The following is a 27,282-nucleotide window of genomic DNA, read 5'->3' on the forward strand; positions in this document are numbered from 1 at the left end:
AACAACCATGTGCATCCGGTTCACAAGATCATCATCATGGCGGCGCCTGCTGTTGCTGCTGCTGCTGATTCTTCCTCCGTAGAAAACATGCCAGAAACTGCTAATGGACCCACGGAGGACTTCACTGAGGCCCAGAAGCGACCGCAGTTCGGCACTCGCTTCCTCACAGACCCGCGACAGGTGTTTCAGCACAACGCGTGGTATGTAAGACTGGCTGTCACACACACACACACACACACACACACACACACACACACACACACACACACACACACACACACACACACACACACACACACACACACACACACACTTACACTTACACTTACAAACTCCAAAATGCTAACATAATTATTACAGTAATCACAATTTAATGGAAAAGTCACGGAAATTGATAAGTCAAAATGGGTGGGAACTTAATTCTTTAGAAAGTTCAAAACATGTAATATTTTATATTGTGGAGTGATTAAAATAAAGGACTTATATTTGACCATTATCAGAATACCTAATATACAATATAATTAATGTATATGAATATGTGTGAAAATATGATGTATGTAGAATGTCAAAATAAAGCACTGAATAGCTTATTTATATAGTATATATAACAAAAACAGTATGCTGTTGTAGTTAATCAACATAATTGTACAATTATATGTGTCCGTCGTTTTAATACACCTGATTTGTGATGGTGTTTCACCTCTTGTAGGGATAATGTGGAGTGGTCAGCAGAACAGGAGGAGGCTGCCCAGAAGAAAGTGCAGGAAAACTGTCAACCTCTCCCAGCAGAAAAACAAGGTATTAAACACTTCATCGGTCACCCACCTAATGTTTATAATGCTTTAATAATAAAAATACAATTTAAAGATGCAAAAATACAGTTAAATATAGTTACATATTTTGAATTAGCTTTTAGTTTTTCTTTATATTTTCGGTGTTCATTTTAATTTTATGTGCTTTTGTATATTTCAGTATATTAACTCAAACTTATTTATTTTTAGTTGCCAATGCAATTTTTTTTTATTTCTTTTAAGTTTAGGTTTTATTCAATTATATTTATTTATATATACCTATAAAACAATTTTAAATCATTTTTAATTTACAATAACAACACTGTCTATATCAGCAGGTTTTTGCCGCCTTGGTTACAAACACTTGCTCAGAGGGATTTTTCATTTCTTTGATCATATCTCTCTTTCAGAGGAGTTTGACAGCAGGGCTAATGAGTACTGGAACGATTTCTACACCATTCACGAGAACCGCTTCTTCAAGGATCGCCACTGGCTGTTTACAGAGTTCCCTGAGCTGGCTCCTCAACAAAAGGCTCCACAGGACAGTGAGGAGATGGGAACCGCAGTTCAGTATCTGTTAAATGGCGAAGATGTTCCCTCGTCACACACAGACACTAAATTTCCTGGAGCCTCTGCATCCTATCGCATCCTGGAGGTGAGTTTTCTAATACAGTAGATGCTTTTAAAGGGGCTGTTCATCCAAATAACTATTAACCTTACTCCATTGACTTTCATTATATGGAATTAAGGCCTGTTCGCACCAAGAACGATAGTAATTATAAAAAAAATGTTGATTAAATAAAAAGCTGCACCAGTGGGCAATATTGCTGGAGTTTAGCCTGCCCTTCTGCCTCTTAAAATCCTTGAGCTTTTTAAAGCTAGATAGGTCCTGATTGGCTGTGGAAAAATTGGTTCTGAAAGTGATTCCAACGATATTGTTTCACTGTGCTATTTTCATTATTGCTATCGATATTACGATACTATATTACGTTAAGATTGTGGTTATCATCCTTGGTGTGAATGGGCCTGAAGAGTGAGCAATTACATTTTTGGGTGAGCTGTTCAGTATTAGAATGAAAGCCCTGTCAGTAGAATATGCTCACTTTCACCTTTTGTGTGTGTGTGTGTTTGTGTGTGTGTTTGGGGGTCTGTAGGTGGGCTGTGGAGTAGGCAATACAGTCTTTCCCATCTTAAAAACCAACAAGTGAGTCCAGATATAAATCAACCATAGTGTTTGTTACTCATGCAGATGAAACAACTTCTTTTCTATTTGCTTTGCAGTGACCCAGGTCTCTTTGTTTATGGTTGTGATTTCTCCAGCACGGCTGTTGACCTTGTCAAAGTAAGTAACAGGAAGATCTCTTTTAATTAAGAAATCTGTATTTAGCTTTCATAGCATGCCTTTATTTAAACTAGTTTGATTCATTTTTTTTGGCAGTCAAACCCTGAGTATGATTCGTCGCGCTGTCACGCATTCGTCCATGATATGAGTGATGCATCTGCAGAGTATCCAATGCCAGACCGCAGTCTGGACGTCATTGTCCTCATATTTGTGTTGTCTGCCCTGCATCCACAGAAGTGAGTGTTAATGACACCGTGGGTGAGTTTTGAATTAGGACAGAAATCTATTAAATCTATTTGTATCCCCTCCCTCTAAAAAGGTATTATTATTATTATTATTATATTTTCAGTACTAAATAGATTTTTTTTTTTTTTCTTTAAAAAACTTAATGTCCAGAATTTAACAGAAATGTGAAAAGGGTCCATTTGTTTAGCTCTGTTGAGCAGGGTGATTTTTGTTTGTTCGCACTGAAGCTGATGGAGTGATGTGAAGGTCTGAACATTTTTTTGGAAAGGTCTTGAAAATAGTATTAAACAATGCGTAATTAGAACGGCTGATACCCTGCAAATGATCTCTTCCCATCAAGCACGTAATATTTAAAACAGTGGTTCTCAACCAACTTCCAGGCGGGGCCCAGTAAGTCTAAAATGAATTAAATTGAGTTATATAAGCATAATTTCTTAAATGTATTAATCATTTATTCACTAAAATGCTAAATATTTATTTTAATTACAACACAGGGCTCAACGCTAAGGATTTTTTTTACTGGCCCGGTCGGCCCCAAAACAAAAAAATAATAAAGTAAATGAAAGAAAATGGGCCTATAAAATAACCCTAGTATTGTTTTTGTTATTTTTGATACATGTAACCATAATAAATAAGGTAATGACACCAAACGCTACTAGATTAACTCATTTAAACTGTAAGTAATAAAATAGGAGCAAATAATCAAATTACGAGCAATAGCACAAATAAATACAACAGAACAAACATGTAAATGAAATAAACTGAATGCATTTTTCATGTAGGTTTAAACAGGAGATTTTAAGGTACAGAAATTGTAATCTAATGTATAACTAATAACTATTGATCAACCTTTATTAAAGTTAATCAGTGTAGAGCAGTTAAAGATTAATAAATAATGTTTTGAAATGTTGAAAATATAAAAGCTGATTCAATCAGTAAAGATACACCATCGTGTGTTGCTCAGAGACTCAAAACATTGCTGTGGACTTTGTTTGGAACTATTTTCGTTGGCAGAATAGAGCGAAACAGTCTAAAATATAAGTCACTTAATATTAACTTGTTTATTAAACTTTGTTGTATTAAATCAATTTCTCATTTGTAATCATGCTGATATGTGGAGAAAATGGTGCTCTTCGTGTAATATTGGTTAACTAAATTAAATTACATAAATATAAAAGACAAACAGGGGGATTTTTGCCCCTATCTTGAATCTGAGGACATTCTAGATGCATTATAATAGACTAAATCACGCAGTAAAAGCATACACTCTAAATGTGCACGAGCGCTAGTCTAGGCTACATCACGTACGTAGTGTTTGCGTGTACTCAATGGGTGTGTTTTTTGTAAAGTGAGGGACATGCTCGATAATGTCAGATCGTTAAATCAACAATTACGATATCATAGACGATATATATCACGCACACCCCTACACTGGCCCGCTCGGGCAAGTGACAGTTCCGTCAACTGTCCCGAGCGCCGTTCACACTGGCTCCAGGCCATCGGGCAGTCCTTATTGTCGAGCCCTGCAACATAAGTACATATCAGCTTAGAGACAAAGGGCTTTGAATATTGTCTTGAAGAACCACTGCTTTAAAAGCTGTCGAAACTATTGGTAGATGATATGTAATTTTGATTGGTCAGTTGCGGCATTATTATTTATTTTTGCATAGTGACTGTTAAGTCCAGGTTTCCTACATGGTTGAGAGAGCTACTATTTCATGTCTATTGATTTGTTTGAAATGTAACCGTGTAATAAGTGTGCTTTTAAGTCGGCTTACAGCAGGGCCAATGTCATTATCACACAATAAACATAACAGAGTGTCCCTCTTGATTTTCGACCACTAGCAGTGCATTAACTTCTTAACTTCCATCTGTTTCAGGATGCAGAACTCCATTAATAGATTAGCACGATTGCTGAAACCCGGAGGAGTGTTACTATTGAGAGACTATGGTCGCTTTGACATGGCACAGCTTCGTTTCAAAAAAGGTAGATGTTACATCCTTGTGAAAAGTCAACTTTTTTTTAGATAATTTCTCAAAGAAGATTTTTGGATTGCAGTATTTTATTTATTTATTTAAAAGGGACAATGCATATTAATGAACATCTTAGCTTTTCAGCAATGTAAATATGCCAGAGTTAGCCCCAAGGCTATTTTACATCTGCAATCCCCCGTCAGGTCATCATAATATCAGGTAACAAGGCTAAACATTGAAATTAAATATGATACAACACAATTTAAAAGACGCCACAATATTCAACAACATATTATAAGAGATACCACAGTTAGCAGACAGGGCATCTAATACGGGGTACACATACATATACACATATACAATAAAGTGCTATACTATGTACTTTAAGTACATTGTAATTATGATAAAATACTAATAAATACAGTAAAGTGCAGTAGGTTGTCTTGAGTCGCGTTCAAAACACTCGCACGGATGCAGCAAGTAGGCCTCATTGTGATGGGAGAAGAACCACCAAAATGTCCATATTGTAGCATTCCTTTACTGTAAAACATATTTTGGTCTGCACTATTTTCAATACAAACTTTGGACAACATCAGGACAAACTTTGAAGAAGTTTTTTTTGTAAAATTTGAGTACAAAAATGTAGTATTTGTCATTAAATAAAACTGCGTCTGCCTATAAATGGCCTGTGAAGCTGACATTGCAGTAAACAACAGCAATACAACAACAGGCCTAATCGTTTGTCCTTTACTCAATCAGGGAGGTGCTTGTCTGAAAATTTCTATGTTAGAGGGGATGGGACACGTGTCTACTTTTTCACACAAGGTAAATGCATGTTTATACTTAAATTGTACACTTATAATAACCTCTATTTGATGAATAAGCTTTGGTTGTACAATATATCATGACAAAATAATAGTGTAATATGAATGCAGTTAATAAAGAATGGCACACATTTTACAGGGATATAATTTTTTTTACTTTTGTCATTTTCTTCTAGATGAGCTGCATGATCTGTTCTCCAGTGCCGGCTTGGAGAAGGTGCAGAACTTGGTGGACCGGCGCTTACAGGTGAACAGAGGAAAGCAGCTGACGATGTACAGAGTCTGGTTACAGTGCAAGTATCGCAAGGTCCTGGCGCCGCCTTAGAATCAAGGTTGCTTATTTGGAGAGATCGAGAACATCGGGGCTGAACCATGAGAATGTGGTGACATGGTTGTTTTAAAGATGATGGACTGGTTGTAACAACTTTGAAGGTTGCGCTGCTGAAACATGCCATTAAGCGTGCTGAACGCACTGAGTGGAATGGAGACTCAATCTTATGCAGCCTACTTGGGAATGCTGATGGAGGACATGAGTTCCCATGATGCACCTGAGGACCATAAACTGTTTGTTCATCATACTGAGTGATGTTTTTAAGGACTTTTTTTTATCTTATGAATAAACTTCATGATGGTATCAAATGAAAGCATCTTTCTGATTGTCAGCTACTTTTTTTTTCTTCTGTCTTTAGTCCTTTACTGGACACAAAGCTAAATGTGGACTGAAAGTCACAAAACTCCAATGTTGATTTCATGGGCTCTGAGGTCGATAAAACAGGATTCCCACATTCGTGGAAAACCTGGAAATATAAGGAATTTTTAAAACTGTGATGTCACGGAAATTGATAAAATCTTAAGTTTTTATTTATTTTGCTCTGCTTGAAAGTTTTTGATTGGCTAATAAAATTATTTCCCAGTAATTGCAAAATGGAAAAAAGTGGAAGTTCACAGTTAAATTATTCATTTACATTAGTTAATTTAGCGATTATATAAAAATTATAGTGAAAACAATCACATTTTTATTTACATTTTACATGGTATACATCCATTGAGAAGTGTTATATTATACCAATAGGAGTAATCACCATTTCTGTCATTTAACCTAAATAATCACTATAATACAGGACAATTTGAGTTACTGTCCAAGAAGTTGTTTACTTTTCAAGTTTTATACTCTTTATTTAATACTGTTTGAATGCAAAAGCTGGGAAAAACATGTCAACAGTAAAGTTGACGTTATATTTCTTTAATAATGCTGCATGTGCACAGCATAAAACCCTATAATAAAAATATAGGAAAAAAAACATTTATTTGTCCTTTCATTGATAAGTGTTTGCTAGTGGAAATGGGCGTGGTTGAAAGGTAGAAATGTCTTGCACAATCTCACGAGAAAATATGAGATTTACCAATTATTGTTTACATTGCACAAAATGAGAACCGAATCGATTATGATTTCGCGAATCCGATTGGGAAAATGATTCTTTTCGTCTACATCAACTAATCTTTCTAAAAGGAGACGTTAGGCTGGAACGGAATTTAAAGAGCCAATTTATCATTCCAGGACTTGATCCCGGTTCGGTGCTGACCCAGAGCAGCGAAGACGAACGAGAAACAAAATATCTCAAAAACAACACCACAATTAACTAACTTCGAAGCGAATCGAGTAATTTTGGATGGGAAATCATTAGGTGTGGATCTGCAGCGAGGTACCACATGTCTCAGATCTGGTAGAAAATAGTTATAGCAGAAGGCCAGCGGAGAAAGGCGGGTTCGGGAGATCAAGGCCTCGGAGGTCTCGCAGTCCTCGGACTACAGTAGGACGCGGAGCTGGCGTCCCCTAGCGACACAGCAGGCACCGAGCGCAGGCGAGGGTCGGGGTTTCGGCTGAGGCCTAACCCTGAGATGTCGGGCTGAGACGGGAAGGGCGAGACGGGAGACCAGAGGAGGAGAACGGTCGAAGAAAGGAGATCTAATTAATCGGCAAGAGGGAGAAAAGACACCAATAAAACAGGTACAAAGACAGATGTTGCGGTTTAAGGAGGCTAGTGGAAGAATTCGCAGGGCAATGTAAAAACAAGAGACAATAGAAGCAAAACCCAGGGGTAAAGCGATACTGAGACGGTATTTATATACTGTTTCTTTTGTTTTGATCCTTTGTGAACTCTTTGTCCTTTAAAACGTTATTTCTCTTGATTTTTATCGGTTATTTCAATCAATCGCACACATCTAATGATTGGACTAGAATGAGAACTTGACCATGCCAATTCATCAAGTAATCCTGAAATAATGTGTAATATTCTGAAACAAGATTACAAGTTCAAGGGAATCCTGACAAATTGAATCTTTAAATCATATTAGACGTGTAACGGGTGAGATTTAACTAAAATATAAATCGGTGGTGGGGTGGCTCTAACGTTGTAATAGTTTGGTTGGTTAGTTATGAAGTAGATATAGAGTTGTTCATTGTGCATGTTTCCCCCCAGCCTCCTCCTCGGATAATATTAATAACAGTGTATGATTTTGAACCGATTGCATTTGTTTTCTAGTCGCGAACAAGACTGATTCATAAGAAACAATGTTCCTTTGCTAAATGCACTGCAGGTTGTGTTGCATGTGGTTTGACATGTCTTAAGATCTTGCATGATCATGGTGTTTTCCCGTAGGTTATCTATAGGATAAATGGCTTTAGGTTGGAGTGAGTTATGACTGAATGAGTGGTGGTGGCGAGGCTGAGTCATGAATCTCAGAATGCTCTCGAAAACATGTATTGGGGACACATGACTCAACATGTCATACACATCACTGTCCCGTCAATCTGTCAGCATCACTATGGCTACATAATGTTATGCACACTCTCTTCCCCTCTTTCCAGCCATGATGGAGGAATTGCACAGCTTGGATCCTCGCAGGCAGGAGTTGCTGGAGGCCCGTTTCACAGGAGTCGGAGTTGCCAAGGTCTGTCCAGTCTCAAACTGATATATTTCTGCCCCCATCATCCCTATCTGTTTATGAAAATCATTAATTCCTGCACATACCTTCCCTCTCAAATTAGACCTCATCTTCTTCACTCATTCATGTGTTTTTCTAGGCCCTGGGCCTGTCTACTTTCGTACATTCAGTTTCAGTTACATGTGAAGTTAAATTTTCCTTTTCCTTTTGTTCCCCAGCTGTTGTTTCACTCATTTTCCGCAAAAGCTCATGCATGTCATTAGCATTAGTCTAAGAGGGACAGCGTTTTGGACCAAAAATATATTTGATTATCAAGTGAAGGTGGTGTCCCATTAATGATGCACCAAAAGGATTTTTCTTTTTACCAAAACACTGTTTTTTTCTTAAAGATTTCATTTAATCGAAAAGCCTGAAGCGGAAGTTTCGATAACTTCCACTTAGTGGAAGTGACTTTGGATATCAATCGGCATTTGCATTACGTGTCTTTTACTGAGGAAAAGATTGGGATCAGTTCTGAGTAGGACAATAGGTTTGTCAGTTTTTCAGTGTTAGTTGTTCATTGGTCACTGCCATGGCCACGAGAGTCCTCCCCACTGACTGGCCAATGCTGGATGTTGTGTGAGAGTTTAGTATGACCGTTTTCTCTGCATCTGTTTGGTTTGGTGTGAGAATTTTCACCAAGTAAATGATTAAGAATAGTCAGTAGTTGTGCTGCACAGGGGTGTTTATCACTTTGTTATTGGATTGTGGTGGGATTTAGCCTGACCTGACCAGAATGACCAGCATCTGTCACTCTTTCTCTCTGTACCTCATTGCTTGTTTAGCTCAGAGCAGGAAGGCTTTAGTTACACAACTGAATTTGAGTTAACAAGGGCTCATTAATAACATGTTTAAAAACTAAGGTAATGATTTAAAAACTCAGCTGCTACTTTCTCGCTGAACTAGAGCTACACTTTTTGGACTTTTTTTGTTAGTTTCTTGAGCTCTAAAACATTAAACTCTAGGTCAACAGGCAATGAGGAGAGAGACTTGGAGGCAGATTTAGCCAGTATTAGTCTTCGAAATAGGAAAATAGAGAGGGAAACAAGGGAAAATCACGATCTAATTTTTTTCCCATATTTTGCTGTTTGTGGATGACAATCTGACAATTAGCTAAATTAATTGAAGTCATTATGAATTGCCATTTGTAACCCAATTCATTTTGTGATTGGATCAGAATTGATTGGATAATTAAAGTGTTGGTGTTGTATACGTGAGTGCCTGAAATAATAGGCCTATTTTTAAAGCTATTTTGGGCATTTTTAACATTTTCCAGTACCCCACATGGCTGATATTGACCTCAAGAAAAAAAGCCATTTTGATTTGAGTTGTCAAACCTACCGGTACTACCAATACCAGTCAGTCAGTACAAAAAAAAAAAAAAAAATGTCGGTACCAGAATTTCTGCAGCACCGGTAGTACAGAGGACTGGGTATATTCGGTACTGTCCGATAGATGCTGCTTCGTGTTTGTTTGAGCGCTCTGAGTGTCAAAGGTTTCTATTTACAGCTGCTTTAAAAAAAAAACAAAAAAACTTTATACAGGCATTAAGCATTAAAGCAAATCACAATCATATCTGTTGAGCACATGTGCACAATGGCCTGTCAGAGGTCCGAGTCAGTAAGTTAGTCAGAATCCACTTAACACTGCTGAAAACTCACAAGTTTTTTTGTACAACGTGAGCCGCACGCTTGTGATTCCTTTCATTATAACCAACAAAGTGAACATATAATCTAAATAAGAGATTCAATTGTACAAGAAATTTTTTTTAAAATTATTATAACAGGAGTTTTTGCATGAGTGCAGAATTAATTGTTTTAGTGATTGACCGCTTTAGTGATCATAAAGGGCTCTTCTCTTGCTTGCAAGTTTAGTTTTTCATGCTGCTAAGTACACTGCAAAGTCTGAATATGCAATATATCAAAAGAAAGAACACTCTTGTCTTTATTTTACCCATGCATTCCTTTTTTATCAACACTTGAATGTGTGAATTCATTAACTTGAATTCATAAAAAAAGCAACGTACAACGTACAACAGTGAAAACACGGAAAGGTGGAAATTTCTGTCAAGGCCGGAGAAAGAGTTAAGTGTGAGATTGAATCGGAAACTGCGATGATTAACAGGGATATAACCAATGGACGACAAAATAGGACAGGTTTTTTTAAAGTACTTGATTCAACAGTTTTTGCTCAACAAATTTTACTGGTATTGGTGCCAACTACGAAGCGGCTTTTATGTGTTTCAGTTTCATTTTCACTGAACTAAAGACTTTTATCACTGTTTTTTTCCTGCCTTACAAGCACCGATCTTTCCTTTTAGGAAATGCATATCAAGTTATCTGTTGTCTTCCTCTCTACAGGGTTCTGGACACAACGAGTCATCTAACCAGAGCTTGTGTAGCGTGGGCTCCCTCAGTGACAAAGAGCTGGAGGTTAGTACACATTTTGTGCTCATGATGTGAAGAAGTCAATGAGTCTCTAAAGTATCCCTGCTTCGGTCTATAGTAAGTGATGCAATTGTCAGCTAACATGTTTCATGTTGACAGTCAGGGAGGTCCAGCTTGGTGTTCAAATGTTGTAGTTAGTGCCATGTTTTATTTATTTCACCAATAAGATAACCCAGTGCTTGTGGTTGGGAAGACTTTGTTGCTTCTGTTTTTTTTACACCTGGATTTAGTTTTACCTTTCTTTATGGAGCTGTTTACACCTGGCCACTTCATGCGTTTTCTCAGATCGGACAGCTATCTGATTTATCAAAACGATTCCATTTACACCTGGTCACATAAATGTGTTTTTGCAAAACGGATTTAAATCCGATCTTCAATTCCCACGCTATATGCAGATTTAATGGTGTGAACGTCACCGAAAGTAACAGATTTGAGCTGCATTTTATTGATCATCAGCTAAAATTTCAAAATCAAAGACCGCAATAAGAGAGATGCGGCAACAGCCCTGGTAAGATAATTTCGTTTTTTAAGAATTTACTTTTAATAATGATGATTGTGTGATAAGCATCTGCGACTTACTTTCACTTTCATTTGCGATAGTGTGCACGTTGGCTTAATGAATAGATGCTCACAGCTTTTCATCTGCGGTGATGCGTGGTCCAGTAGCGTCGTCATATCTGGGTATAACATATAACACGCTCTCACACGTTTATTTATTTTTTTTAGCATTTTTGGGAGGAGTACAATTTACATATGTGGTTTCAACAACCAGATGCATTTACACTTGTCTAGTTTCATCTGGAATGCGGCCCAGACCTCCTCCTGAAGTGGTTTGAGCGATCGGATTCAAATCCGTCTCGAATGCGTTTCGGAGGGCATTTACACCTGGTCTTTTCACGATCGGATAGCTATCCGATCACAGAAAACGCATGAAGTGGCCAGGTGTAAACAGCCCCTAATATTTGGCTTCTGGATTTTGTTAATCAGTGAAATGCACAACAAAAGTGTGCACATATTTTAAACTTAAGAAATTTCTGAAATAATGACCCTGTCTGCCATTGGGCAGGCAAACAGATAGTACGTCATTTTAATGTAGATAAATTAACAATGAATTTTAGAATGTAGCCTATGTTCTCTCAAAGAACTGACTGACATTACAACTCTAAAGTGTACAAACAACAGAAAGCAAGACTAAAGTTCCATTCACACCAGGAACAATAACTGTAAAAGTATCTTAACAATGGCATGGATGATGGCATTCTGTTTAATATAAGCGTACTGCAGTTATGTCATCTGTTGCTTTAAATGTTTGTGCTATAATTGTTCATCAGCTGGAAAAATATTTCAGAAAGTTCCGGCAAATGTAATGGTTGTATCTGAAGAAATAGCTACAGAGACTTTTCAGTTATTTATTAATAAACTAGGGTTTTCTGAGTCCGTGTCAATGCTGACTCTCATCTTCTCAGTATAGTGGACGCGCCTTTAGAGAAATGCACCTTTCATACAGATTACATAAGCGGAGAGTATTTGTTTTGCTCATGTCTGAGGCAAATAGTCTATGCTGAGTTTCGTTTCATTTTTGTGACATGCTCCAATTCACGGAGACAGACGACAGCAAGTGCATCCTGTTTGTTTTCTTTATTTCACAAAAGCACGTTTTTTTTGTTAATGGAGTTTACACAAATAAGTTTCAAATGATGTATTGCTCTTATCTGTATAATGGTAAAATAGTATTTTAAGTTGTTTCCGCTGTTATCAGGACAAATGCCAGATCGTGCTGGTGTTCTAACGGATAATGCTATCTAGGTTAACCTTTAGCGAGTGGCCATATAAAGTTGCTGCTACTTGCACGTTTCAATTTCAAATAAGCCATATTTGAGGTCGATTGATGATTGGTGAACGTCTGGGTGGAACGTCTGCCCGACATACCGTAATTATCACAAGGACTCACCGTTAACGATCTGTCCCTCACGGACTGCGAGACTTCGCCACTTCCTGTGAAGTTTTTTTTCTGGAGACCAACCGACTAAAGAAATTTTGGTTGACTAACGCTTGGTTGACTTTTAGGGGGCAGCCCTACTGAATATGACACCAATGATATCATTCCTCTGTTGTTATTGTTATATTTGTGGTCTGGACGGAGAATTAGAACAACTTCTAAAATGTTATGGTGGTCGTCCTCGTTGTGAACGGGGGAAGTAATGAAATATGAATATGAAGAACAGTTAAAGGGCTACTTCACCGCTTGCAAAATGGGCTTTTAAATAAACTTGGCTGCCTATACAGTAGAAAGGTGAATTAAAATTAAATCTGTGCTACCTGACTAGAGAAAACAGAGAAATAAGGCTGCTGTCTTCCCTTTTGCCAAATAGTTAGGAAAGCAACATCCATAATGCCCAGTAGGAAATACTTCTTGAACTTTGTCATAATGGTGTTGACTTGTATTGTTCCCAGGTGCAAGAATTCCAAGAGTAAACATTTAGCGCGAGTGAGTTACTTTCGGTTTCCAGTGAAGGATCCAGTGCGTTTCAGGCAGCGGCTAAAGGCTACAAAGAGTCAAAAATACGGAGAGAATGCCGTGATGGAAAATCTGTAAAAACCTACAACATTTCAAACTGGATGACTACGAACACAGGGTCTCATTCATGAAACACGAGCAGAACGAATTTTTGTTGTAAATCGTGTGTGAAGTGGTTCTGGCGTAAATTTTCGGATTCATTAAAATGTTCGTATTTTCCAAATGTTAGTTGGTACGAAAGAAATCTACACCTGCTCCCAGCCACGCGTAAATAGTGCGTTTAACATCCGAACGTTTTGCTCATTAATAAGGCTGCATTTTAATTCACCTTAATCGGGTACATATTTACACAGCATTTTGAAAAAATATTATATATATATAGTAATTACATACGGTTTTTCTTTTTACTTTTATTATGAGAGCCAGTAATAGCATCTGCAAACGGAACACTTCAATCAAATAATGAATTGCTTTCAATAGGGCTGGGACTCTTTCACTTCTGGGACTGTTCGATTAACAGATGAAACTCCATTAACTGCATCTGTAATATGCTGCCAAGCTTCCTTTTTTTTAGGACCTGATAGGCCACTATGTACGCTTGAAAATAAAATGTGGCGTTTTGAATGAACTTCTGATAATAAAACTTCAATTTCTGCATCTGAGAAATTTCTCTTTTTCATTCGCTTTTGAGAAGACATGTTAAAATCCTTCGTTTGGTGTCATAATATGATGCCCATATATAGTTGTCAGTCGGATTTAATGGGTGGGATTTATGGTAATTGAGAATGAGCGTGCACGCGCGTCCCATTGACGACTGATTGGAATTCATTAACACACACACACACATTTCACTATCACATTTTCAACACACGTTTACGAAGTATTTGTCAATCAGGAGAAGAGTTTTCGGGAAGGTCTCTTTACGCGCAAATCACTCACATATTTACTCGTATATTTACAAATGTTTCATGAATGAGACCCACAGTGTTTTAGGCCAAGCAGAGGGGAAAAACTGAAAGAAACTACCGTTCTAGACGTAGTACGATACAGTTTTCACCGATAAAGCTGAAAAAATATAATCTGTAGTTTTCACAGAAGTCCAGGTAACATGGACAACTAGTAACCATTTTTCATTTATATATGCTACCGACATTGTGATTCGTAACAATAGAAAGCGGATTGAAAATTGGCAAATTTAGACTTTAACCATTTTGTTCAAAAACAGCATTACTTGATGTTATAAACTAAAACTGATGCAATTTATTTGAAAACGGGCAGATATATACTGAGATTGTCGTCTCTCTGTAGTCTTTGGATGATATCCAGTCTTTCAGGTTGTATGAGCCTCTAACATTTCAATGGAAACTTCTGGAATGAATGGGGTTGTGGAATGAAGTGATGTCATGGATTCTTGCGTTCGCCTGGCAGCTTACAATGTCTGTCTCTCTTTCTCTCTCTCCCTTCTGTCTCCCTACTCAGACCCCAGAGAAGAAATCTAATGACCAGAGAACACGTAAAAGGAAAGGAGACCCTTTTGACAACCAGGGTAAGTTGATGTGATTGATTGGACCTGCTATGAGAACCAGAGCATTTGGCAATGTTACATCTTTTAGAGTGTCTTTTCTCTTAATGACTATTGTTCTGATTTCCCCCACGCAGGCAAAGGAGGAGGGAGGGGACACAAAATTAGTGATTATTTTGAGGTAGGTGCATGTAGTTCATGCATTCTGTCATTAATAACCATTTGACCCCCATTCTGATTTGACTTCTATTTCCGTGCTCTTTTCCTCTGATTTAGCCTCTAACTCATGTGTTTCTGTGTAGTTTGCAGGGGGTAGTGGTACTGGTACCAGTCCAGCACGTGGCATTCCTCCAGTGGCACGCTCCTCTCCTCAGCACTCTCTCTCCAACCCTCCTGCTGCCGTGAGTTTCTTTCTTGCATCTAGACCTCTCTTTCTATTCATGTAGTGAACTATTAAAGGGACCCAAAAATGAAAATGTAATCATTTATTCACGCTCATGTTGTTCTAAACCCGCCGAACACCGTGTAACACTGGTAACATCGACTGCACCAGCAAGCCTTCCTGAGAGTTTTCTGGTCTTCCATTGAAAGTCCTGGTAACTAAAATTTAGACGATCCAAAAAGTTCATAAAGGCATTGTTAAATGAATACATTTATAAATTATAAATCGGACCATTTAATTGTCTTGTGAAGAGATATGATCGCTTTATGTGATGAACAGGTTTAACTTGTATACATATAGCGTATCACATATGGTAAACACGGAATCATGCGTGTGTTACGCAATAGAACAAATCTCATTGGTTCTCGAGCATACTCACTCACTCACTCACTCACTCACTCACTCACTCACTCACTCACTCACTCACTCACTCACTCACTCACTCACTCACTCACTCACTCACTCACTCACTCACTCACTCACTCACTCACTCACTCACTCACTCACTCACTCACTCACTCACTCACTCACTCACTCACTCACTCACTCACTCACTCACTCACTCACTCACTCACTCACTCACTCACTCACTCAAACATACGTACGTGCTTACCAGATGTGGTGTGCTCTATCTATGTGTGTCGAATCTATCGATCATTGTTTAGATGTAATTTAAAACTGCTCATCATATAAAGCGTTCGAGACTGCCATTAAACTCTTTGATTTATATGGATTTGTTTTCAACGTATTTATGAGGTTTTGTTTACCTGGACATTCAATGGAGGGACAGAAACCTCTCAGGCTTCATTAAAAATATCTTCATTTGTGTTTTAAAGATCAACCAAAATCGTATGGGTTTGTAATGATATTAGGGCGAGTAAATGATGACAGAAATTACATTTTTGGGTTTTAATCGATTATGTAATTTCAGCCATATATACATGTTTAACTTGCATTTAGGCAGTAAAAACAACACTTTGAGCGATGCTCTACAACAATAAATACTATAGATATTAAAAAATAATTTAAAAAACCTGAAAACTGTATGGATGAGAGGTCAGGGATACATATAGTGTGCATTGCAAATTGTATATTGCTGTAACTGATGCTTAGTAGTAAGATGACAAGTTATTTCTGTAGCTGTGTTCAAGCAGTTCAGTACAAGCATTATAATCAAAGAAGTTATAATTATATTTGTTCATGTACTGTCACAGTAGCAGTTATTATTATTATTATTATTATTATTATTATTATTATAAAAATGATTGTAGAGTTGCAGTGCAGAGGACTGGCAAGTGCAAAGTGGCCAGTTTTTTAATCAAAGACCCTTTCGGGTCACATTTTGTATTTGATGGAAGTACGTTTTTGGTTTTGATTGACAGGTGCAGCAAGGAAGCCCCTCCTCCATCGGCTCAGTAACCACAGACCTCTCCCACTCCTCCTGTTCCCACAAGCCAGTCTCTACACAAACTCAGCACCGAGCCACACAGGTAACACGCACACTTCTAAAAACACACTCACACCTACACAGACACTTTTAGATCCTCATGCTAACACCCAGCTTCGGTCGTTCTTTTTCAGTCTGAGTTGACAATGGAGAAGTTAGCAGCGCTGGAGAGCAGTAAGAGTTCAGATCTGGAGAAGAAAGAGGGACGAATTGACGACCTGCTCAGGGTACGACTTTCACACACTGCATCGATATGAATATCTGCTAGATATTTTGTTGCCCCTTTTTGAGAACAGAACCTGTGAATACAGAGCATTGCTATTTACAATACTGTGATAATATTTTTTTTTAATTCAAATATAAAAGTTTTTAAATTATAATATTTCATTTTACTGCTTTTACTGTATTTTATTATTAAATAAATGTAGCCTTGACCATCAGAGATTTTGTTCATAAATCTGAAAAAAAAAAAAAAAAGAATTTTATTATGAATCTATAAGCCGTGAATTAGGGGTGGGCGATATCTCGATATTTAAAATATATTGAGATATTTCTTAAACACGATATGGATTTTGACATATCGTATATATCGATGTATTGTTTATATTTATAAAAATGTCGTTATTTCAAATGTAGGCGCGTTGCTCGTGGCAAGCGCGCTCATAATGTAAGAGACGCCGGCGCGACCACAACATTGCCCAACATCAAATGGCAAACGTAATGCAAGTGGAACGAAACTGCTCGTTATTATGTGGTTGAAGGACCGTTTATCAGTTTGGACCAAAGCAGCGCGAGCCAATCGTGATCATGCGACACTGTTACTACACGGCGCTAATAAGAGATCCAGTAAAGAAAGCATTTGAATTCGCCACAGAAGTAATAACATTGTTGCGAGATCTAGTGAGAAACATTCACATTTCTCCATTATTAACGGATCAAACAGCGCTGACGTGGAAACCAGGAGAAACATTGTGCCATGAATGAACTATAGTATCCACAGATCAGCAACATTCACCATGGATTTACTGTAGTAACACTTACTGCAACCATGGAGGTTTGGCAGGAATAGTAGGCTATAATGCCTTCAAGTAACATTACGTCGGTTTTATTTTGACATTATGAATACAATTGCCTCAAATGTTAATCTGAACTAAAATAAACCTTTATTTATAACTACTACAATATTACATTAAATTTTTTCCAAGGAGCTGTTTTGTTTTATATGCTCCTAGAGTCAATTATAGCTCTAGAATTGCTCAAAGTAAAAAAAATCGTACTTGATGATGTTAGTTTTAATTATAAAAAAAAAAAGAATAAAGAAAATATATTATTTAAAAATGTTGCAGAAGCACTTGTTCCTATGTGAACTGCCTACCTCTTTGCACTTCAATAAAAAAGACTTTGTGGTATTTGGCATATTTGTTTTTGCAGTAGTTTTTGGGGGTTTCTTTTTCCTGTAAAGATATCGAGATATATATCGTATATCGAGATATAGCAAAATATATCGAGATATATTTTTTGCTCCATATCGCCCAGCCCTAGCGTGAATGACACTTGACTCAACATGAATGAAATGTGGCTTCTATCAGGTTTTAAAGTGCACTGCTGAAGAATACCGTGTTTATGTTGGTGTGTTTGTGCACTGCAGGTGAACTGTGACCTGCGCAGACAAATCGATGAGCAGCAGAAGTTGCTGGAACGATGTAAAGAACGACTCAATAAATGTGTGACCATGAGTAAGAAACTGCTTATCGAAAAGGTAAATGTGTGTTCAGAGACGACATGATAGTTAATGTCTGGTAGTGTTCTGTATGTGTTACATTGTTATAATAATGCAATTAATAAATTGTGGGTATGTTTTCAGTCCAAACAGGAGAAAATTGCATGCAGAGAAAAGAGCATGCAGGACCGGCTACGTCTGGGCCATTTCACCACCGTACGGCACGGAGCCTCATTTACTGAGCAGTGGACAGATGGCTACGCCTTTCAGAATCTAGTCAAGTGCGTGAGTTGCACATACACGCGCTCTTAAACTTCAGAGACTACGCAAATGTAGAATATGGTCAGTTTCACCCCACGTTTGTGTGTAGAGAGCTAGCCATAAGACTCATTCAGGTCTGTGTTCAGGGAAGATGAATGAATGTGGTGCTTTCAGGATCTTGCTGGGTGCTCATATGTGCACAGACCTTCATAGCCTTCTGACATGAACGTAGTACACACATGATTAGTACTACACACAAGTCAGTTTTACCATTTTATTGAAAATAGATTTTCAAAACATCATATATGAACATTTTTAATGCATTTTAAATTATTCACCATGAACATATCAGTGGAAGCTGGCATGGTGTTAAACACGAACGAACAGACAACAACTTGTTGAACACTGTCCTTTCAGGAAGGGTTAGTTCACCAAAAAATTCTGTCATTAATTACTCACCCTCGTTTCGCTCCAAACCCTTAAGACTTTCGTTCATCCTCGGAACACAAATGAAGATCTTTTTAGTGAAATCTGAGAGTTCTCTGTCCCTCCATTGACAGCTACGAACTACCACTTTAAAACCCCAGAAAGGGAGTAAAGACGTCATTAAAGTAATCCATGTGACTCTAGTGATTTAACCCTAATTTTGTAAAGCGGCGCAAGTGCTTTGTTTGCGGAAAAAAATGTACCACTTTATTTTCAAAATATTAATCTCCGACTGAGATTGAGTGAATTACCTCAGGACCTAAATTATATCTTATAATCTTATAAAATTATATTAAAATTATGAAATCTTTCATAACTATGTAGTATTGTGATTTTTGGGTTAACCCTTTTTTTCTTCAGATTTTCTGCACTAAAAGAGATTTAAAATTAAAAATCAAATTTACAACATGCATCATTCTGAGCTGACACATTAAAGGGTTAAAATGAAAATTATTCCATAATTTACTCACCCTGAAGCCATCCTAGGTGTATATGACTTTCTTCTTTCAGCCAAACACAATCAGAGTTACATTAAATTATAAAGCTGGGAAGAGCCAGGATATTAAGGACTGAATGGTACAAAAACATTTCTGAAGCCCAACAAAAGTGCATCCATCCATCATAAAAGTAAACAAACCTGTATAATTTTTCTTCTTCTATTGAACACAAAAGAAGATGGTAATTTGTTCTATAATTAAAATCTGTTTGGTAATTAAACAGTTGACAGTACCCATTGACTTCCATGGTAGGAAACATATACTATATAAGTCAATGGCCACCATCAACTGTCTAGTTACCAACATTCTTAAAAATATTTATTTTGTGTTCAGTAGAAGAAAGAAACTCATACAGGTTTGGAACAACTTGAGGGAGAGTAACTGATGACAGAATTGTTATTTTTGGGTGAACCATCCATTTAACATGCATTATTAAGCACAACTAATAACTGACGGAAATATCAATTAGCTAAATGAATTAAGCCAACTAATATGATCCGTATTCTTTTGTTTTTTTCTGCACAGCATTTTTTTTTAAATTACAAATGTAATGAAAATGTACTAAAAATTACTCGTTTTGGAAACGGTGGTATTGGTGCATCCCTAGTATAATCATATTAGCCAAAATATTTAAGAAACAAACATGCAAAGAGTGGAGGGTGTGTAGAACTTTATGAATACTATGAAATGATATGGAAAGTAAAGCTAGGAAATGTGTTGTATAAAATAAAAATGACTTGAATTTGTAGCATGAAACTACTGATCAGACTTAACTTTCTTATGCTGCTGTGTGTCTGTATAGACAACAGGAGAGAGTCAATGGGCAGAGAGAGGACATAGAGAGGCAGAGGAAACTGCTGATGAAGAAGAAACCGCCCAACGCCAGTCAGACTCCTCCTCCCAACCTAGAACCCAACAAACGCAAGAGCAAGAGCAACGGCGCGGAGAACGAGATGTGAGTTTTCTTTCTTCCATCATGTTAGGCCTTGAGTAGTTTAGCGATTCAACTTAATTGGATTTTGTCCTTATTTGTTTGTCCTCAGGTTATCTTTAGCAGAATACCATGAGCAAGAAGAAATTTTTAAACTGAGACTTGGACACCTGAAGAAGGTATTCAAATCATCACATTCATATTACAAGTGTGATTAAATTCGTGTTGTCATGGAAACGGGTCTTAATGCCTGGCTGCTGTGTGTGTGTGTGGCAGGAGGAAGCGGAGATTCAAGTGGAGCTGGAACGGTTGGAGCGCGTGCGTAATCTTCACATCCGAGAGCTCAAGAGAATTCACAATGAAGATAACTCCCAGTATGCACTTTCAAAGTTTATTTCCACACTTTCGCCTGTTTGGTTTCAGTACAGGGTTTATTTTTTAGAAGGCTTTTGAGTGTTTAAACTGGGTCTATGGTGGATTTATCTATTACATCATTGTCCGATTGTCTCTTCGACTCTCAGGTTTAAAGATCATCCCACGCTAAATGACCGTTACCTGCTCTTGCATCTGCTGGGCAGAGGAGGCTTCAGTGAGGTATACAAGGTAAGCAGATCTGTGATGGGAAATGTGAATGTGTAGTTGGGTTTAGGAATGGTCAAATCTACATATCTTCATAATCAACTAGTCATTGGGTTGACTGGAAGACTTGTCGATTAGGGCATCTTAAAGAAAGAATCATGGGCTGTTCACATAAGAGACATTCTTTGTTTCAAAAACAGTTGGAGGGAGCACAATAGAATGAAAATGGAAGAAAAAAAGTAGATAAATTAGGCAGCTTCACTAATCGATTGGTGCTGATATTTGTGTCTGACTTTCTCTCCCTGTTCTTTCTTTCTTCAGGCCTTTGATTTGACTGAGCAGAGGTACGTGGCTGTGAAGATTCACCAGCTTAATAAGAACTGGAGAGATGAAAAGAAGGAGAACTATCACAAGTGAGTGCAAACACCTGTTCCAGCATTGTTTCTTAAAAACTACTGGTTCAGCATTAGTAGCCAAGTGTGCTTGTCCCAGAATGCATTCCTCTCTCTGAACCAGACTGGAATTCTGAGGCCTGATTTCTAAAAATATAAAATCATATAAATCATGACTAAAATGTATTAACTTGTATACCAATACAATTGTTCTCATTATGTTTAAAGATTCAGATATGGTCCATTATTCTGTCAAAGAAAAGTTTATTCAGCACCACTTATTAATTAAAATGGGTTGACATGAAATGTTTTTAGGCATGCCTGTCGAGAATATAGGATCCATAAAGAACTGGACCATCCCAGAATAGTTAAACTGTATGACTACTTCTCCCTGGATACTGACTCGTGAGTAAACTTGCTCTTGTCTTATTGAAATATGAATTGTCTCTGATTTGAAGCTCATTTCAAGCTCATTTTCACTAATTTGGGGTAATCAACCTATTTGATTGGTGCAGTTTTGTTTTCCATTGTTTCACTCCTTAAAGTGGAGAGATAAATTGTTTTATGTGGTATTGTTTCTAGATTCTGCACTGTTCTGGAGTACTGTGAGGGGAACGATCTGGATTTCTACCTGAAACAGCACAAGCTAATGTCAGAGAAAGAGGCCCGATCCATCATAATGCAGGTCGTCAATGCTCTCAAGTACCTAAACGAGATCCGCCCACCAATCATTCATTACGACCTCAAACCAGGTAGGACATGCGTATGACATCCGCAGACCATTGAACTTCTGTACTGGGCCAGGAATGAGAACGGCACCATTTTGATGGAGAAGTTTGATCCTTGTGTTTGTCTAGGTAACATCCTGCTGGTGAATGGCACAGCATGTGGAGAGATAAAAATCACAGACTTCGGGCTGTCCAAGATCATGGACGACGACAACTATGGGGTGGACGGCATGGAGTTGACGTCACAGGGGGCGGGGACATACTGGTGAGTGGTCTGCAGTGACCAGATTTTGTGAAGTTCTTGAAGTTGGGCAAATTTTGTGAAATCTCCCTCAACACAAAGTTGACAATGTTGATTTTAAGGTAGTGTTTAAAGGATTAGTTCACTTTCAAAACATTTTTGCTGATAATTTACTCAGCCCGATGTCATCCAAGATATCCATGTCTTTCTCTCTTCAGTCGAAAAGAAATTAAGGTTTTTGAGGAAAATATTCCAGGATTTTTCTACACAGAATGGACTTCAATTGCAACCAACTATACCAATGTTCAAAGAAGGTTCAAATGTCCGTCTCAACGCTGCTTCAAAGTCTCGACACGATCCCAGTCGAGAAATAAGGGTCTTATCTCGCGAAACGATTGGTCATTTTCTAAAAAAATTAATTATATATATATATATATATATATAACCACAAATGCTCGTCGTGTACCATCTCTGAGATGTGCCACACATTGCGTCATCACGTTGGAAAGGTCACGCGTCACGTCATCTATCAAGTTATTTGTCTGTGTACTCCAGTTCAAAAAGGTAGGGAAGGCCGAAAAAATGTCATCTCATTTTCTCCTCCAACTTCAAAATCGTCCGACATCTTTGTTTTAATTTATTATTATTATTATTTTAATTTTTTTTGTGACCTCTCCAACGTGATGATGTAATATGTGGCGCATCTCAGAGATGGTACAAGACGGGCATTTGTGGTTAAAAAGTGTATATATATGTATTTTATTTTTTAGAAAATGACCAATCGTTTCGTGAGATAAGACCCTTATTTCTCGACTGGAATCGTGTCGAGACTTTGAAGCAGCGTTGAGACGGACATTTGAGCCTTCTTTGAACATTGGTATAGTTGGTTGCCATTGAAGTCCATTCTGTGTAGAAAAATCCTGGATTGTTTTCCTCAAAAACCTTAATTTCTTTTCGACTGAAGAAAGACATGGATATCTTGGATGACATCGGGGTGAGTCAATTATCAGCAAAACATTTTTTGAAAGTGAACTAATCCTTTAAGTCACTTATGGTCTGAAGGTTTGGATAAGCAGCTAAGCCCAAAATGCAAAACTCTTGCCTTACTCCGCTCTAGGTATCTTCCCCCAGAATGCTTTGTGGTTGGAAAAGAGCCACCTAAGATCTCTAACAAAGTGGATGTTTGGTCCGTTGGAGTGATCTTTTACCAGTGCCTCTATGGGAAGAAGGTTGTACATTTTCTAATCCTGACTGCATAGTCACTGTCCACTGAGATATTAGTATCTTTCTCACCTCATCATTTTCATACTTCTCCACACAGCCGTTCGGTCATAATCAATCCCAACAGGACATCCTCCAGGAGAACACTATTCTCAAAGCCACAGAGGTGCAGTTTCCTCCCAAACCAGGAGTCTCACCTGAAGCTAAGGTACCTTTTATTGACAGTTCACTGCCTCTCTTCTTTCATGGTCAAGTCACCTTTATTATATAGCTCCTTTTTACAATACAGATTGTTTCAAAGTGGCTTTACAGGGATAAACAAGAAAATACTTATCAGTATTGCAAACAGAATTCATTTCTGCTGAAAAGCAGCTCTAAAAAGACAATAGTGCAAAGTTTAAAGTTCATCAATTATGGAATGAGATCAATTCATCTGTAAATCAGCTCTGTAGATAACAGTGATGTAATCATCCAGCTCAGTTCAATCCAATAGTGTCAATGCAGTCAAATCAATAATATTACTGAATATAACGTGTCCCCAACTAAGCATGCTAGAGGTGACAGTGGCAAGGAACCCAAAATCCATCAGGTGACAGAATGGAGAAAAAAAACCTTGAGAAACCAGGCTCAGCCGGGGGCCAGTTCTCCTGTGGACAAATGAGCCAACATTGTGTGAATATGATTCCAGGCAGATTGTGGATTGATATCACTCAGAATATTTTAATCCAACTCCTTCTGCTTGACAATCGGGATACATCACTCCAGCATTTGGTGGGAGGATGAGTTGAAGCTGGCCATGGTGTGATCCCAGAGCAGAGAAGTTCAGTCCTAGGATTGTTGAAGTATCTGAGTGTCATGAATAAGGGTTACTGTTCTCCTGTAAATCCCTTTTACATCCAAATTGTCCCACTAGTATATCTCCAGTGTGGATTTTTTTTTTTTTTTTTTAAACTCTTTTCTGCATTTGACTAATTATAAATCATCCCTTGTCCTTTTAAATTGACATTTATTCGTATTTATTGGAATAATAACTATTTAAACTACCATGCAAAAGTTTGGGGTCAATAAAAAATATATTTTTGAAAGAAATGAATACTTTTATTCAGTGAGGATGCATTAAATTGATCAGCAAATACATTTATAAATTAAACTTTTTTTTTCCATCAATGAATCATGAAAAAAAAAAAAAAAGCAGCACAATTGCTTTCATCACTGATTATAATAATATTAATAAATGTTTCTTGAGTAGCAAATCAGCATGTTAGAATGATATCTGTAGGATCAAGTGACACTGAAGACTAATATTTCACAGTATTGCTGTTTTTACTGTATTTTTTTTTAAATCAAATGCAGCCTTTGTGCGCATAATAAACTTTTCAAAAACATTTAAAAAATTGTTGTTGATGTTCTGCTTGAACATGCTATGATAAATGAGCATTTTCCTTGTCTTCTTCAGGCCTTCATTCGCAGATGTTTAGTGTACCGTAAGGAGGACCGTATTGACGTTCACCAGCTGGCCAGTGATCCCTACCTCCTCCCACACATACGCAAGTCAGTGGCCGCCACCGGTAACAACAGCATGGCCGTCGCCTCCACCTCCAGCTCCTCCAACAGCAGCGCCTCAAATTGAGAGCCCCGTCCATCCTCGCTTGTTTTGATCGAAGGAATGGGGTGTAGGGCATTTGCATTTTGCCCTGCCCCTCTCTGCAGTGTAGTGGGAGGGGTCTCGAACCCCTTACCTGCCAAACGAGGGAGCAGGAGGAAAGAGTAAGAGAGGGATGAAGACGAGACGCATCCCCCTCCACCCTTTTTCCTCTCCCAGGCATCTGGAGGGTTGTTTTGTTTTTATTTCATTTTTTTTGGATGGGTGGGGACTAAAAAGCGCCCCATAGAGTGAGCCAGAGCGAGAGGAATTCAAAATAAGGATGTATTACATGAGAAGGACCGAACTGCAATTGCTCAGACTGGTGGAAGAGACTGGTATATGCCCTGCACCCCACAATACACAAATACATGCATACACATGTATAGACACATTTATAACGAGGTCAGCTTGAATTTTTTTTTTTTTTTTTTTTTTTTTTTCTTCTTACATGGCAACACCGTTAAAGGGACAAGCCCACTCATATTAATGTGCATTCAAGTGTACAATATTCCTAAAGAATCTGGAGACACTCCCTGCTGACACAAAGCCTGTCCCGGCCCATTTTCCTCGCTCTTACTTGTTATTTTTTGCCTCTGGAACGGATCTATGAACTTTTGGAAGCAATACTTTCAGTGGGTTCATTTCAACAATAGTCAACCCTAGTTTAAACGCCTTTCTGATCTCAGATCACATAATAAATGCTGAGGCCAAATCAGCATCAGGACCTCTATGTTAGCTGATTGTCTATGCTGGGAATCAGATGTTTGTACATTGTGAGAGATGGACAGGTCTAGCCCAGTTGTTTGTCTCTGGAGGTGAGGTTTGTCTTTGTCCTTCTCACCCCTATTCTATGACCAAAGCTGAGCTCTACCAGTAGGTGGTGCTGTTTGACTTGAGTGTTTATTTTTCTTTTCTTTTTCTTTTCCTTTTTTTTTTTTTTTTTTTTTTGCTTTATTCTGGTATGTCATGGATTTTAGGAAGCATATTCTTTTAGATTTAGCGACACTAACTGCCGCCCCCCCCCCCTCCCCAAGTATGTTCTTGTTTCTCATTTTGTCTTTGGACTGAATCTAATGTTGGAAAATGAGATAAAGTTAGATTTTATTTTTCATTGATTAAAAGTGTTGTGCCTCACATAGAAACATACAGACACAAATGCGTTCAAAAATTACACAGTCATATATGTTTAGGTCTGGTGATGCGGTTAATTGCCTGATCCTGTTTTACTGTTTGTGGGAAAGAACTCTCTAGCGAGGGCGGAGCTATTTCAGGGGTACAGGGCAGAACTCGGAGCGATCATTAAATACTATTGGTTATTAATGTATTGTGTTGTCTGCATTATTTGTCTTCTAAATTGCTCACATGTGTTCTAAGTAAGGGTTAATGCCCGACGAGGTGTCCATTGTCAGGTATTAATGGACGACGGCAAGGCGTGAACCGTCCGACGTGCAGCGGAAGTCCATTAATACCTGACAATGGACACCTCGAAGGGCATTAACCCGCTTATACCATGGTCACTTGCCAAATAACACATTTTTAAAACATTAGTTTATATTTTAATTACTTTTACAATCAAAATCTAAAGTTTTTACAAACAATAACTTGGTTTCCCTGGTTACGCCTGACGGTTTATTTACTAGGTGTCCTCTATCACTTTTTAATGGACACCCTACAGCCAATCAGAATTGAGTATTCACCCAGACCATGGTATAAAAAGATTTAATTCTGCTAGTTCACTAAATCAGTGTTCTAATAGTTAAAGGGACAGCCTAGTTCACCCTTGACTTCCATAGTAGGAAAAAAAAATACTATGGAAGTCAATGGGGTACCCATGCACTGTTTGGTTACCCATATTCTTCAAAACATCATCTTTTGTGTTCAGCACAGATTTTTATGTGAAGGACGTGACTTTTACACACGCTCCTGAGAGCCTCTCTTACATTCTATGACACATGAAATGAATGCTTACAATCTTCAGGATAATGCCGAAAGAGCTGTTTTGTACTGTAACGTCAAACGGGATTAATTCCAGTATCATAAATC

The 27,282-nt window shown here is 37.9% G+C and overlaps 1 protein-coding gene across 2 annotated transcripts; it reads left to right on the top strand.

The window, feature by feature from the left end:
• Positions 1 to 25,717, top strand: tlk2 (tousled-like kinase 2). Of its 2 annotated transcripts, XM_079889161.1 has the most exons (28): positions 1 to 200; positions 710 to 798; positions 1,202 to 1,446; positions 1,946 to 1,995; positions 2,073 to 2,133; positions 2,230 to 2,369; positions 4,260 to 4,366; positions 5,113 to 5,178; positions 8,047 to 8,129; positions 10,523 to 10,594; positions 14,607 to 14,673; positions 14,787 to 14,830; positions 14,952 to 15,050; positions 16,474 to 16,581; positions 16,673 to 16,765; positions 18,187 to 18,297; positions 18,403 to 18,539; positions 20,305 to 20,457; positions 20,546 to 20,612; positions 20,710 to 20,807; positions 20,955 to 21,036; positions 21,334 to 21,425; positions 21,720 to 21,809; positions 21,987 to 22,156; positions 22,262 to 22,397; positions 23,491 to 23,602; positions 23,695 to 23,802; positions 25,051 to 25,717. In XM_079889161.1, exons 1-28 carry the CDS (start codon positions 37 to 39, stop codon positions 25,222 to 25,224), a joined length of 3,018 nt encoding a protein of 1,005 aa, XP_079745287.1. In that variant the 5' UTR covers positions 1 to 36; the 3' UTR covers positions 25,225 to 25,717. The 2 variants fall into 2 exon arrangements, with proteins under 2 accessions (XP_079745287.1, XP_079745286.1); XM_079889160.1 differs by lacking the exons at positions 1 to 200; positions 710 to 798; positions 1,202 to 1,446; ... (3 more) ...; positions 4,260 to 4,366; positions 5,113 to 5,178 and adding an exon at positions 6,526 to 7,185.
• The last annotated feature ends 1,565 nt before the right edge of the window (positions 25,718 to 27,282 follow it).

Source organism: Squalius cephalus (genome assembly GCF_949319135.1).
Source record: "Squalius cephalus genome assembly, chromosome: 1".
In the NCBI taxonomy this organism is placed as follows: domain Eukaryota; kingdom Metazoa; phylum Chordata; class Actinopteri; order Cypriniformes; family Leuciscidae; genus Squalius; species Squalius cephalus.